This window comes from Pelophylax lessonae, assembly GCF_965119305.1.
Source record: "Pelophylax lessonae genome assembly, chromosome: 6".
NCBI lineage: Eukaryota > Metazoa > Chordata > Amphibia > Anura > Ranidae > Pelophylax > Pelophylax lessonae.
In genome coordinates this window covers 238,266,971-238,280,985 of record NC_138773.1, presented here as the reverse complement: position 1 = coordinate 238,280,985, position 14,015 = coordinate 238,266,971, and the positions used below count along the sequence as shown (strand labels likewise).

General features: G+C 43.4%; 1 protein-coding gene across 1 annotated transcript in view; it reads right to left on the bottom strand.

Annotated features, from left to right (window-relative positions):
* CWC22 (CWC22 spliceosome associated protein homolog) overlaps positions 1-13,340 on the bottom strand; it is a 210,619-nt gene extending 197,279 nt beyond the window's left edge. Inside the window, exons 1-2 of the mRNA XM_082260918.1 lie at positions 13,142-13,340; positions 1,860-1,924 (exon numbers count right to left, since the gene is read on the bottom strand). Coding sequence (XP_082117044.1) covers positions 1,860-1,924; positions 13,142-13,168 — 92 coding nt within the window. The 5' untranslated portion in view covers positions 13,169-13,340. The remainder of the gene's footprint in view (positions 1-1,859; positions 1,925-13,141) is intronic.
* Positions 13,341-14,015: the final 675 nt, after the last annotated feature.

The window sequence follows — 14,015 nt, the reverse complement described above, 5'->3', positions numbered from 1 at the left end:
TTTTGACTGTACTTCCTGGATCACCGAAGTGCACTTAACCAGCCCAGGTCGGGATCCACCCAGATGGCTGGACAGGCAGCTGGCTCAGCCTCTCTGCTGTACCACTGTGAGACTAAACCAGCCACTCTTTACCCAGCCTGGCGCTCCAGCTGGGCAGAGGGGCTGGAGGGGTAGAGCAAAGGGCCCAATACTAACAGGCACAGCTCTCTGTTCAGAGTGGAGGGGAGAGCTGAGCAATCAGCAGTGTTTGCTCAGTTCTCAGTGCAGAGGCAGCGGGGGAATCCATACGGTCTCCATCTAGGTGAGTACACATTTTTTTTTGGAAACCCCAAACTTCTTTAGAAAAATCGAAGGAGCTGGGTGGAAATTTTTTGGCCAATCAGATCAGATTCAGTCACTGTCCAGGCGTTTAGCAGCCACAGGTGCTGAGGCTGTCTGGATACAACAGATTCCTTTACCTACACTGTTTAGCGTGGATGAGGAAATCAAGTGATTTCTCTCCTTCAGCCACAGGGTGTACAGCTAGCATAAGACCCCACTTCTGTGAGGGACTACTGAAGCTGTCTGTCATTACCAAGGGACATCATCTAGCCTCATGATAATGCAGAGAGAGGAGCAATTAATAGAGTGAGTAATGAGAAGTAAAGTAAACGAAGGGACTTAGAAGAATGCTGAGGAGAAGCCAAGAAGATATCCCCAATATGATATCCTCCGAGTGATGACACAACCTCCAGCCCTCCAAGGGAGAAGATCAGTGCATTAGGAAAACTAAGTAATACCAGTTGCAGTTTGAGATCAATAGCAAACATGTATGCCCATGAAGGCAAATCGACAGTCATGCTGTACTATCCACTGACAAAAGTAAAACAGGGGGGTACACTTGCCAGCACAAAATGAATTAGATGCCACATGGTTTTCTAAATAAATGGCACCATGGCAAGAGCATCAGAAATGGAGCATCAATGAGCGTTTAACATTTTAGACAGTGGCTCTAAGCAACCCAACTACACAATTGCAGTCATGTGTTGCTGCACTTCCCCCCCCCAAGCATTACAGTGCATTGCGTATTTGAATGAACTGCTTACTGCATCTAAATGGCACCAAAGAAGTGTATGACTTTTATTTAAATCGTACAAAACCAAGATGCATAGTACTTTATTACCATGCATTTTGTCACACAATTTCTCATGCCCTTCAGGCAAGGTGTGTTGGGGAGCCATTGACAATTATCGGCACCAGCATGTCTCTTCAAAATGAATGCAAGTTTTTTTATGCACTGAAGGAATGCATGTGGTTTTGCGTGCATTCCTGCATCTCACAAATGTGAACCTAACCTTATTGAAAAGGTGAAGTATGGCCAAAGTATTCTGCCTCCTGTGACCCCCCTTTTCAGCTGACAGTGGGCAAAAGCCCCACTGTCGGCTGATGTCACTAAGCCGGTCCAGCCTCTAGGAAGATTCTGACAGAAAAGATGCCTGGACTGGCTGCTGGATCAGTCCCTCAAGCAAGCTGCTAAGAGCCTGATTACGATGTTTCTGCCCTCTCCACAGCCCAGCAGTCTAGTGAGCGCTGGAGAGGCAGAGCAGAAAGCTGGTGACTGACACTGACTCTGTGCTAAGTGAAGACTGAGAACTGAGCAATCAACGGTCTTTGGCTGCTTGGCTCTCAGTCTTAGAAGTGGCAGGGGGGGGGGGGGGGGAAATCGAAGCTATATCCACCTAAGTGAGTATAATTTTTTATTTTTAACTAAAACCCTCTAATTTGAACATTTTTCAGCATTGGGGTTGTTGCCTAGAAAAGGTATATCTTATTCAGGATGATAAACACACAGCCCATACAGAATAAGTAATACTGCATACCTGTCCTCTGGAGAGGAACTTCGACGAGAGCTGTAGGAGTCATGCTTGTCATAACTGGAGGAACTCTGAAATTCAGTAAAGATGTCAAGGTCAATCAGAATGTACACATTTGGAAAAAAAAAGATTCATTATATATAAAAAAAAGAACAGTTTGAAACAATACAAAATAAAGTTTAAAGCAAATACAAAAAGACAGATAAAGTTTTATACTCATAATGTACAATTTACTATGACTTTCCTTAGGCTGTCTGAGATTGACAAATTTATCTAGAGATTTTCTTAGGGCCTATTCATACTTGTACATTATGATGCAGCAAAACTTGCATTTTGCTGCATGAAAATACACATCAAGTAGAAATCTCATTCTTCACTATGTGGCTGGTTTACATAAAGCCGTGGCTAAATCTTTTGAGAATAACACAAATATTTTTCACAAAGTCTGCTGGCTCCATTTTTAGGACGGCAATTTGCATATACTCCAGAATGTTATGAAGAGTGACCAGATGAATTGCAATTAATTGCAAAGTCCCTCTTTCCATGAAAATGAAGTTAAACCCATAAAAACATTTCCACTGTATTTGTGAAGAAGGCTGCAGGGCCCAAGAAAGTCCAGCAAGTGCCAGGACTGTCTTCTACAGTTGATTCAGCTAGAGGATTGGGCACCAACAGTGCAGAGCTTGCTATGCTAAATGGCAGCAGGCAGGTGTGAGTGGATATGCACGCACAGTGAGGCAAAGACTTGGAAGATAGCCTAGTGTCAAGAAGGGCAGCAAAAAAGCCACTTCTCTCCCAGAAAAACATCAGGGACAGAATGATATTCTGCAAAAGGTACAGGGATTGGACTGCTGAGGACTGGGGTAAAGTCATTTTCTCTGATGAATCCCCTTTCTGATTGTTTGGGGCATCCAGAAAAAAAAAAAAAACTTGTCCTGAGAAGAAATAGTGAGCTCTACCATCAGTCCTGTGACATGGCAACAGTAAAGCACCCTAAGACCATTCATGTGTGAGGTTGCTTCTGAGCCAAAGGAGTGGGCTCACTCAAAATGTTGCCTAAGAACACAGCCATGAATAAAGAACGGTACAAAACATCCTCCTCAACCATCCAAGAAAGGTTTGGCGAGGAACAGTGCCTTTTCAAGCATGAGAGAGCACCTTGTCATAATGCAAAAGTGATAAGTGGCTTGGTGAACAAAACATCAAAATTTTGGGTCCATTGCCAGGAAACGGCCTGAACTTAATCCCATTGAGAACTTGTGGTCAATCCTCAAGAGGTGTGTGAAAAAAAAAAAAAAAAAACACACAAACTCCAAGCATTGATTATGCAAGAATGGGCTGCCATCACTCAGGATGTGGCCCAGAAGTTGATTGAAAGCATTCCAGAGCGAATTGCAGAGGTCTTGAAAAAGAAGGGTGAACACTGCAAATATTGATTCTTTGCAAAAACTTAAAGTGATTGTAAAGTTTTTTTTTTTTTTTTTTATATATATCTATCTTAATGCATTCTAAAAAAAAAAAAAAAAAAAAAAAAAAAACCACAACAACTTCAGTGTGCAGCAGCCCCCCTCATACGAGTCCATCTCTATAGCAATGTTGCAGGAGAGACTCGGTTGCCTGGGAAAGAGTGGACAGGGAATAGTCAGGGCCCCACTCCCTTTTCTGTATACTGTGGCATGCGTCAAGGCTGTCCACTTTCTCCTAGCCTGTTTGCCCTAGCCTTGGAACCGTTGGCAATTTAATTTGGGGGTTTCCTAAGGTTCAGGGCTTGCGAGTGAGGAGGTTAGAGGAGAAGATAATATTGTATGCAGACTAGGGATGCACCGATCCAATATTAGGATCGGATATCAGCGCCGATACTGCCACAATAGCTGGATCGGGGGAATCTGTAAAATTAACCAATCCACGGCCGATCCGGTTTTGGCTCAGCCGTCCCTTACTTGGTGTAGTAGTAGAGCACATGACATTTGCTTGATTCTTTACATAGCTGTGAGGGGAGAAGAGAACAGCTGTCCAAAAAACAAAAACAAAAAGAGCCTCCCGCAAATGCCTATCAACATCAGTCTCCCAGTGAAGTATAAACACAATGCATACAATGCATCTTTTCCTTCCGTCTGCCAGAGGAGGGAAGTTTAACCTCTTAAAGACTAAGCCTTTTTCTGACACTTGTTGCTTGCAAGATAAAATCAGTTTTTTTTTTGCTAGAAAAGTACTTCGAACCCCCACAGGGAGACCCTACAGAATAAAATGGTGATTGTTGTAATATTTTATGTCACACTGTATTTGCGCAGCAGTGTTTCAAACGCAATTCATACACTTTAATGAATAAAAAAAAAAACAGTAAAAGTTTTTCCAATTTTTTTTTTTTTTTTTTATATAATGTAAAAGATCGGTATCGGCAGATACACAATGCCAGATATCGGTATCGAGACAAGTAAAGTCGGATCGGTGCACCCCTAATGCAGACAATGCCTTACGTTATACCTTAATAATGTGGGCCCATCGCTACGTTACGCATCCCCCTGGATCAGGGAACCGTCACCTCTGCCGGTCCTTTGCGTTGTGTTTCCATGTGTCCTGCGACCTTCCTCGCTTTTACAATCGTAATCTTGTCCCCTTATTATCGGGTCCTAAATCTCAATGTTCATCTTGGGCTTGGCTCCTGTTTAAACCTTCTTGGTCGCATCAACCTTGTCAAAATGATGCTCCTGCTTCTTTTTTTCCGTGAGGTTGATACATGTTTGAGCTCCTTTATATGGAATGGATCACTGCCCAGGCTTCCTGACTCCACCCTGTGGTTACCTACTAGTTTGGGGGAGTTGGCACTCCCTAACTTTCAGGTATATTACTCGGCGCCGATGCTAGTTTCTGTATACTGGTGGTTTGTGGGCCCTTGGTCTCATCCTGTTGTCTGTTTGTAGGCCGCTGTTCTGGGGTCTTTAGCAGACCTCAGTAATCTGGTCTACAGAGGACCCAAGGCATACAACACTGTTCTGCCTCTAAATCACTGGTCACCTGCTCAACCCATGCGGGGTAGACTCTTCCTTCCCCAACTGCGTACCATCCCTGACCCCCAAATGTGGTCGCGTAGAGGCATTAAAACTCTTACAGATGTTATGCCCTTAGGGACCCTGCTGTCCTTTTTTGCAGCTTGCTGAGCGATTCCATTTATCAGCGTGGATGTAATTTCATTACGGCCAGCTGCGGCACGCGATTAGGGCACCATTTCCTCAGCTGCCCCTTCTTCATGCTGACCCGATTGAGGAGTTACTCAATCAGGGTGACCTTGACAAACCACTTTCCAACCTATATGGGGTGCTCCTCAATACTGACTCCCCTAAGCTAAGTGTGGGAGATGTGGAGAGATGACATTCCCTCCTTGGATAGAGAAAGCTGGAATGACTGTTTGGAGGGTAGCTCTAAACAGATGATCTCTTCCAGGGATAAATTGATTCAAGTTAGGCTTTTACTTACTTCACCCCTGCGAGAATTCACAAGATGTATCGGACACGCAAACCGCAATGTACTCGGTGTCGGCTTCTTTTAGGATCCTATTTACACAAGTTCTGGGCGTGTCCAAATGTTGCTAAATTCTGATCAGAGGTTTTTGAACTGATTAATGTTAGGTTACAGTTCACATTATCGCCTTCCCCAGAGTTCTGGGGATTCGCAACGGCCTTATCATACGAAACTACTAATCGCATATCTCCTGTACTATGCAAAAAAAATAAAAAAATTCTCCTTAGGTGGACTTCTTCCACTCCCCCTGTGTTGTCCTGGGAAGCGATGGCGGAGGCAGCTTTACCTACGTATAGACTTATGCATATAAAATCGGGGTGCTCCTGGATGTATGAGAATGTTTGGTATTCTAGTTGAATGATGCGGACTATTTCCATCTTACTCTTCAAGGTTAGACAGTTAGATGGATGGTTAACCAGCTTTTGTTCTGTGTCCCCATGTAAGAATGCTGGATCTCCCCCTGCCCCCCCCCCCTTTTTTGTTTATTATGTTGCATTGTTATTTCTGTCAATGTACAAGGTATATACATTATGGCAACATACAGTTGGGTCTTTTAGCCTTATTCAACTGCTACACAGTTATGGCATTGTAGTCTGTAAATGAGCCTTATTAAGCTGTATTTTCCTGTTTGTTCAATAAAGCACTCCTGATTTGGAAAAAAAAAAAAAAACACTGAAGCAGCAGACTTTGTGCAAATTATAATTTGTGTCATTCTCAAAACCTTTGGTCATGGCTGCATATTAACTGCAGTTTAGTGTGAAAGACAAGCTGAATCTCTAAAGGTCCATGCGTTTAGGTGATTGGTAACTGCGTCTGAGCACAGAATACTCATAGATCACTGAGCACTCATGGAGCATGAAAGCAGGGATCATTGTGGTTTGGCTGGCAGAGGTGATGATGCAAGTGCTTGGACCCGGGCCAGCACAATGTAAATGCAGACCGGCGACCAAGGACATTAACTAAATATGGGTATGTGTCCAAGGTATGGACGTCACCAGCCGCTTTGGAATGATGTGGCCCGCAGTGGACTGGAGTATAAAAAGTGCGACTTGGAGGTTAGAATAGAGACAAGTTTGGAGAAGGACTAAGCTCATCTCAAGTTGAAAGTCAACTTTTTTATGCTTACAAAGAGCAGAAATTACCCTTCTACTTGGAAAAAAAAATTAACAACGCATACAAAAACCACAGGTTTAAATTTATGGAAAGCATGTACAGTATGAAAATACAAATCACAAAAATTGTGAAAAAGCAAGAATCTTGACAAACCAATCCGAAGTATGACTAAGAGTTAAAGCGGAACTAAACCCTCCTATCCTTTACAGCCAAGGAAGCTGCCATCTTGGCCTCTGCTTGATCTGCAACCGATTCTACTGTGTGCCGGCCCTAGGCACCACAACATGTGAGTGAAACAGGCAGAGTTTTATTTGCATGTTTTTTATGGGACTTTATTAAGAAGGTTGCATGATGATTCTTTATTGTGTTTCCTTACCCCATGCATCATCTTTACCCACTCATTAAAGATCTAATGGGAGGAGGTAGTGTAAGCAAAGAGGTTGCAAACCTTACAAAAAATAAAATAAAAACCAAAAAGACAAAAGCATAATGAGCTAGTATGCATGGCATACTAGCTCATTATTTAATACTTACCTCAGAACAGAGCCCCCGCAGTGCCTCCGGCTGACCGCTGACACAGCCGACATGTTCAGGGTTCACGTCTTCCGGCCATCTGATTGCCTGGAGCCCCGATGACGTCACCCCCCCGCATGCACAGGCGGCCATTCCTTCAGAGAGCATGCACCAGTGATGTCAATGGCTGCATGTAAAGTAAATATCTTGTAAACAGGTCATGTTTGGGAGATATTTACAGTACCTATAGGTAAGTTTTAGCATAGGCTTACCTATAGGTACAAGTTCCAGAGGAAGTTTTACTTCCTCTTCAAACCAAGCGATGTTAAACCCACTTTTTCTGGGTTCTATAATCTAGTGAACCCCAGTGTGGAAGGGGATAAGATTGGGATCAGGGAGGAGCACATTATTGATGCATGAAGTGTGGAGCAAGGAGTATCACTTTTTTATAGACTGTTTTAAAATAGTCACTATTGGCACTTTTAAGTGAAGTTTATGGACTTCTGCCCTGTATTTATATTTTGTGGCACTATAAGCAAATTTAGTTTTGTTTTGGGGCATTATTGATAAGTTTCACATGTGATATCTTGCATTTTTGAAAATGGTGCTGCACATGTGATCAGTTATGACAGTAGACATTTGATGGTTTGACAGTTTAGTTGAGAGCACAACCAATGTGACAGTTAGCAATCCAAGCTTGCTGGGAATGCAACTGTTTTTTGAAAATGTTAAACTGAGGCTCCATTCATATTTGGCATTTTGGGATCCCGGGGAGAATCGCTGCAATACTGTGTGCAATCTCAAATCACACTGCAATCGATCGCAAAATGCATGTTAGGGGGGGGACATTCATTTTTCAATAGCACCTAAACGAGGCAATTGCAAACCGCAGCGCACAAAGCTGGTTGCCAAAAAGAAGCTCCTGCTCCTTTTCGGTCAACAAGCTTCCCACAGAGCGATAATCACAGCTGTTGAGATGCCTTTGAAATTAAATGGCACCTGAACATGGGTTTTGTAATGGCAGTGTGATTTGGGATTTCGGACACCAAATGTGAATGGAGCCTGATAGGTTTGATTCAGTTTTAAGATGACTTCCCCAGAGAAGCAGTGCAGTGCTCTGGGGAAAATAAGTAACAATGATGCCTGACACATACTTGTGCTCTCCTGTGACCCAGAATAAACTGACAAGCCTGCTGTCAGCTGATGTTACAGAGCCACTCCAGAATCTGGAAGGTCCCTGACAATAATGAATCAGCCGCTCCCATCCCCTCATCTGCCTGGTGCTCCAGTGAGCACTGGAGGGGCAGAGCAGAGAGTGGCGACCGATAGTCACCTCTCTGCTCTGAGAACTGAGGGATCAGCAGTCATGTCATTGCTCAATTCTAAAGGCCCGTACACACGTACCGATCGTCGGCATACAAACGTCGGTGGACGAAGGATCTGCCGATTGTACGCGTGTTAGTATGGTGCCTCCGACAGATGTCTGCGCACAATCCGCGGACAAAAGTCTTTCTTGCAAACATGAAAATTTTTGTATGCCGACACCAGAACGGACGATTGTTCGCCTGTCAGTACACAATTCGGCCGACAGACCGCAGATTTGCAAGACTGGGCATGCTCAGAAAATAGAAAACACAGGGAAAGTTAACCATTACATGACATCACTTCTGCAGTCGGCGGACAAAATTCTTGTGCTGTCCTTGTGCTGTCTTTGCACTTTTCAGCAGACACCGACATCCCGGGGAGAAAAGAGGAACATTTGTATGCCGACCATCGGTACGTGTTTACGGGGCTTTAGGCTTAGAGCTGGTGGAGGACAGCTGCAGCAATCACACCAATGCTGCAGCATGGAGGGGAGTATGTATGTTTGTTTTTTATAACCTCATACATCTCCGTTAACACTGGCTACGGTGTATACAATGGCAGAATTAATTCATTTATGTAAAACCTTTATCTCAAAAGGAAAAAAAAAAAAAAACTGTTAATGTCTCTGCTTAACCACTTGACCTCCGGAAGATTTACTACCCCCCTTCATGATCAGAACATTTTTTGCTTTTTGGCGCTGCATTACTTTAACTGACATTTGCGCAGTCAAGCAACGCTGTACCCAAGTAAAACAAATGTAATTTTTTTTCCCATAAATAGGACTTTCTTTTGGTGGTATTTTATCACGAGTTTTTTTTTTTTTGCTATAAACGAAAAAATAATACAATTAAAAAAAATATATATATATCTAGGAGCTATATATCTATATATCAACTAAAAAAGTTAGGAGCCAGTTTTTTTTTTTAACTAACGTTAGAGTGTCCACAAACTTTTTTTTTTCTTTTTTCAGCGACTTATAGCAGGACTGCGATTTTGCAGTGGACAATCGGGCACTGACACTTGACAAATTGCAGGAACCAGTAGCACCAATACAGTGATCAGTGCTAAAAATATGCACTGTCACTGTACTAGTGACACTAGCTGAAAAGAGGGTTAAATATATAGGGTGATCAAAGGATTTTCTGTGTGCCTAGCCAGTGTTTTTGTGTAATATGTTGGGTGCTTTTACTTAAGCCCCGTACACACGTACCGATCGTCAGCCGAACGATCGGCCGTCTTTTGTCCAGGGCTGTCGTGTCTGTTGAAAACTGCAAAAGACTGCACACGAATTTTGTCGGCCAACAACAGCCGACTGCAGAAGTGATGTCATGTGATGGTTAACTTTCCGTGTGTTTTTTCTTTTCTGAGCATGCCCAGTCTTGCAAATCTGCTGTCTGTCGGCCGAATTCTGTACTGACTGGCGAACAATCGGCCATTCTGGTGTTGGCCAACAAAAATTTTAATGTCTACACGACAGATTCTTTTCGGCCGAAAGTATCATACTAACAAGCCTACAATCGGCGGATCGGTCGTCGGCCGAATATTTACGGCCGACAATCGGTACGTGTATACAGGGCTTAAGGGAAGACATGGATTTTTTTTCATCCCTTCTCTCATGTCAGAACGAAGATCTGCCTTATTTACATAGGCAGAGCTCAGGCCTGTGTTTTACCGAGGATCAGTGGATGCCGGCAGACATCCAGTGCCGACACCTGCAAATCAGCACTGGCCTGCCAGAGGCGCCCCCCCCCCCCCGCAGATGGAAGTGAAGAATCATGTATGTATACGTGATTCTGCACAGGAGAGCCACATGTAGCAGTAAAATTGCTATGGGCGGCCTTTAAGTGGTTAAAAAGTGTTAGCTGGAGTTCAGCTTCCCCCGCCCTTGGACTTTTTTTTTTCTATGCCCGCTTACCTTTTTTTGCAGGATTATCTTTAACCACTTCTGGACCCACCACTGCATATATACGTCGTTACTTTGACATTATATACTGTTATAGCAGCAGCTAGCTCCCATAACCCAAGTATTTTTTATTCAGCGGGCGATCCTCTTTTTCTGCTGAAATCTCCAACTACGTCACTTCCAGTGACCGTACAGCAGCAATAATTGGAGATTGATGATTTGCGGTCTTCACAAAACACCAGCAGCCTATACACTCTGGTACACAACGAGTTAAGAGTTTTGACAGAACATTTGGCTAAGCATAAAAAAGTTGTTTTTGGTTAGTAGTGGGCGTACGAACAATGTCAACTCATTATATTGTGTATCGGAGTGTATAGGCTGCAGGGTGTTTTGTGAAAACCGCAACTTGCCTAAATCTCCAATTACTGCTGCTTTACAGTCACCAGAAGTAACGGGGTTGGGAATTTTGGCGAGCTGGAGTTTTCAGCAAAACACCAGCAGTTAATTCACCACAGGATAAATTTTATAGGCAGTGGGTGAGGTGAGCTGGGAAGTCAAGTAGGGGCAAGATGGCCCCCACTCGACTCTAAGCCCTTGGGAGGACAGAAGCAACGTCGGACGTCACTTCCACGGCAAATATGTTTTTTTTTTAGTGAATGTAAAATTACTTTTTTTTTTTCTTTGCTTTTAAGTGTAAATGTGAGAACTGAGATTACATTCCTTGTAATAGGAAAAGAAGTGATCAAAAATTAAAAAAAAAAAAAAAGGACAGTTTAAAAATAAAAAAGTAAACAATTTAAAGCACCTCTCCAATTTTGCACACAGAAACGAACACATACCTAAGTCACGCCCACATATGTAAACAATGTTCCCGCCTCACATCTGAGGTATCGCAACGATTGTTAGAACAAGAGAAATAATTCTAGCATTATACCTCCTCTGTAACTGTAAACAGGTACATTTTAAAGCATCGCCTATGGGGATTTTTAAGTACCATAGTTTGTCACCATTCCACGAGGGTGCGCCCCCGCTCGTTCACGGCAATCCCCGCGCGTGTGACCAGCGTCTCCGATGTCCGCCGGCCACTCGCAATCTCCCGCTGGAGAGGGAGAAAGGCAGGCGGCTGATGTAAACACAGCCATCTGTCATTCTCCCTGATGTAACTGCAGAGATCATACGGTCCTACTATGTAGAATCGTATGTCTCTGTGGTTACATCACAAGCCACGCCCCCCCACAGTTAGAATCACGCCCCTAGGGACACACTTAACCCCTTGATCACTAATAAAGTTAACCCCTTCCCTGCCAGTGTCATTTTTACAGTAACAGTGCACATTTATAGCACTGATTACTGTAGTAATGTCACTGGTACCCCCAAAAGTATCAAAGATGTTAGTCAGGGGTCCGATCTGTCCGCCGCAATGTCGCAGTCCCGCAAAAAAAAAAAAAAAAATCGCAGATCTCCATTACTAGTTAAAAAAAACAATAAAAATGACATAAATATTTCCCTTAGTAAACGCAATAACTTTTGCACAAACCAATAAAAATACGCTTATTGCGGGTTTTTTTTTACCAAAAATATGTAGCAGAAAACAAATTGGCCTAAAATGTTAAAAAATTTTGATTTTTAAATTTTTTTGGGGAATTTCATATAAAAAAAAAATGTGAAAAAATATTGTTACTCCTTTTTTGTGTCTAGCGCAAAAAATAAAAATCGCACAGGTGATCAAATACCACCAAAAGAAAGCTCTGTTTATGGGAAAAAAAAGGACGTCAATTTCATTTGGGTACAGCGTTACACAAACGCGCAATTGTCCGTTAAAGTCACGCAGTGCCGAATTGCAAAATAGACCTGGTCTTTGAGCAGCCAAATCCTCCAGGGCAAAAGTGGTTAAACGGAATTAAACCCTCACATTCTTTACAGCCAAGAAGCATCTCCTGTTTGATCTGCAACTGCCATGGTGCTGCACGTGATCAGTTATGACACCAGTCATTTGAGGGTTTGGTTGAGGACACAGGAAAATGTGAGTTTACAATCCCGGGATTCCAGAAATGTAACTGTTTTTTGAAACTGTTAAATGGATGGGTTTAGTTCCACTTTTTGATTTACTGCTGGAGGTTCTGGGCTTCAATAAAATGGCAGCCTCCAGCAAGAAGAAAGTTGTTAAGGGTAAAGTTCCACTTTAAGTGGTTAATTCACATACAAACCCAGGGAATTCCATACTGCCCTGCTACAATCTGATCTGCTATCACATGCCAAGTCCGGTACCACCATCGTCTTCTTCCGGGTCACCAGCTGTCTCTTCTTGGTTCCTGCAGCCGGCCCCTAGATGACACTCTGCCAGGTTTGTACTCCAGCTTTGGTGCGTCCCTACTCTGCAACCTCCTGGGACATGCCAGGGACATCTCAGGTGGCTGCAGGGACATGCCATTCATGTCTAAATTACACCTCCAGAGAATACCATCTCTCCACTCTTCAAAATACTGACTGGAAGTGTGGATCTCCTAGTCCTCCCCTGCTGCCCTCAGTGGATCCTCCCACCAATCTCCACATTTGTACAGGACACTGTAGAGACACAGGGGTAGGTGGGAGGAACCATTGAGTACAGTGGGGGGGGGGGGGGGTTAGAACACTGATACCCCCAGAAGTGTTAGCATTTCAAGACGAGTCAGTAATGTATTTGTCTTCATCCCAGCTGTGGGAGCCATTATTATCTCTTCTATACAGGTACAGCTAATATTACAACTGTAATGTGTGTGTCACCCTATGGCCATAGGAACTTATAATCCCATGAGGCACCTGGTACCCGTTTCCGGAGGACCTATGGTTGTAATAATGAACTGAGCACTGACTTTTGTACAGGACAGCTACTCACTCTGACGTGGGCCACACTGCTCTTCATGTCTTCCCTCCTCCCGCCGTGACCCTCGCTGGATGATCTTCCTGCCGATAACACTCCTCCCGGGACTCCGTGTACCTCTTTTCTTCTTCCGGGCCCCTCGTAATACCACAAACTTCACAACAGCCAGCAGACCGAGCCCCGCACACCACGGATCACTCACTTCCGGTTTCTGAATCCAGCGACTCTGATGTCACGTGAACGGAAAACCGTACAGGACAAACTTCCTCAGTAGGCGAAGCGTTGTGAAAGAGCGTTCTGTAATAGACTTTGGATTGCTATTGAGGAGTGCAAATAAAACACTACAGTGACAGACAGAAATAAAGATCTAGCTCTTCCATTTAAATACAAACAAACATACAATGACAACAGTAACGTTTATGTAAAATACATTTTTAGTTCTAGGAAATATGGCACTTTCTTTAATAGTAGTTGAGGTTGAATAAAGACAACGGTCCATCCAGTTCAACCTGTGCAGGTGTGTGTGTGTCAGTGACGTGATAATTTCCCATAACCCTGAATGTTATGATCTGTGAGATCTGTGAGAAGTAGCTATATTCCCCGCAGTTACCACCAATTGTGGAAGAGAGTTCCACATTCTCACCGCCCTTACAGTGAAAAACCCCTTACGCAGCTTAATTGTAAACCGCCTCTCCTCTAATCTTATTGTGTGGCCATGTGTCCTCTTACACTCCTTGAGACTGAATAGTTTTTTTCCTATGCTGAGATCACCATTAAGGTATTTGTAATTCGCTATCATGTCCCCTCTCAGGCGTCTTCTCCAGGGAGAATAAATTAGGTGCTTGTAATTACTCATAATAAAGGCCCTCCAATCCCTTTATTTGTTTAT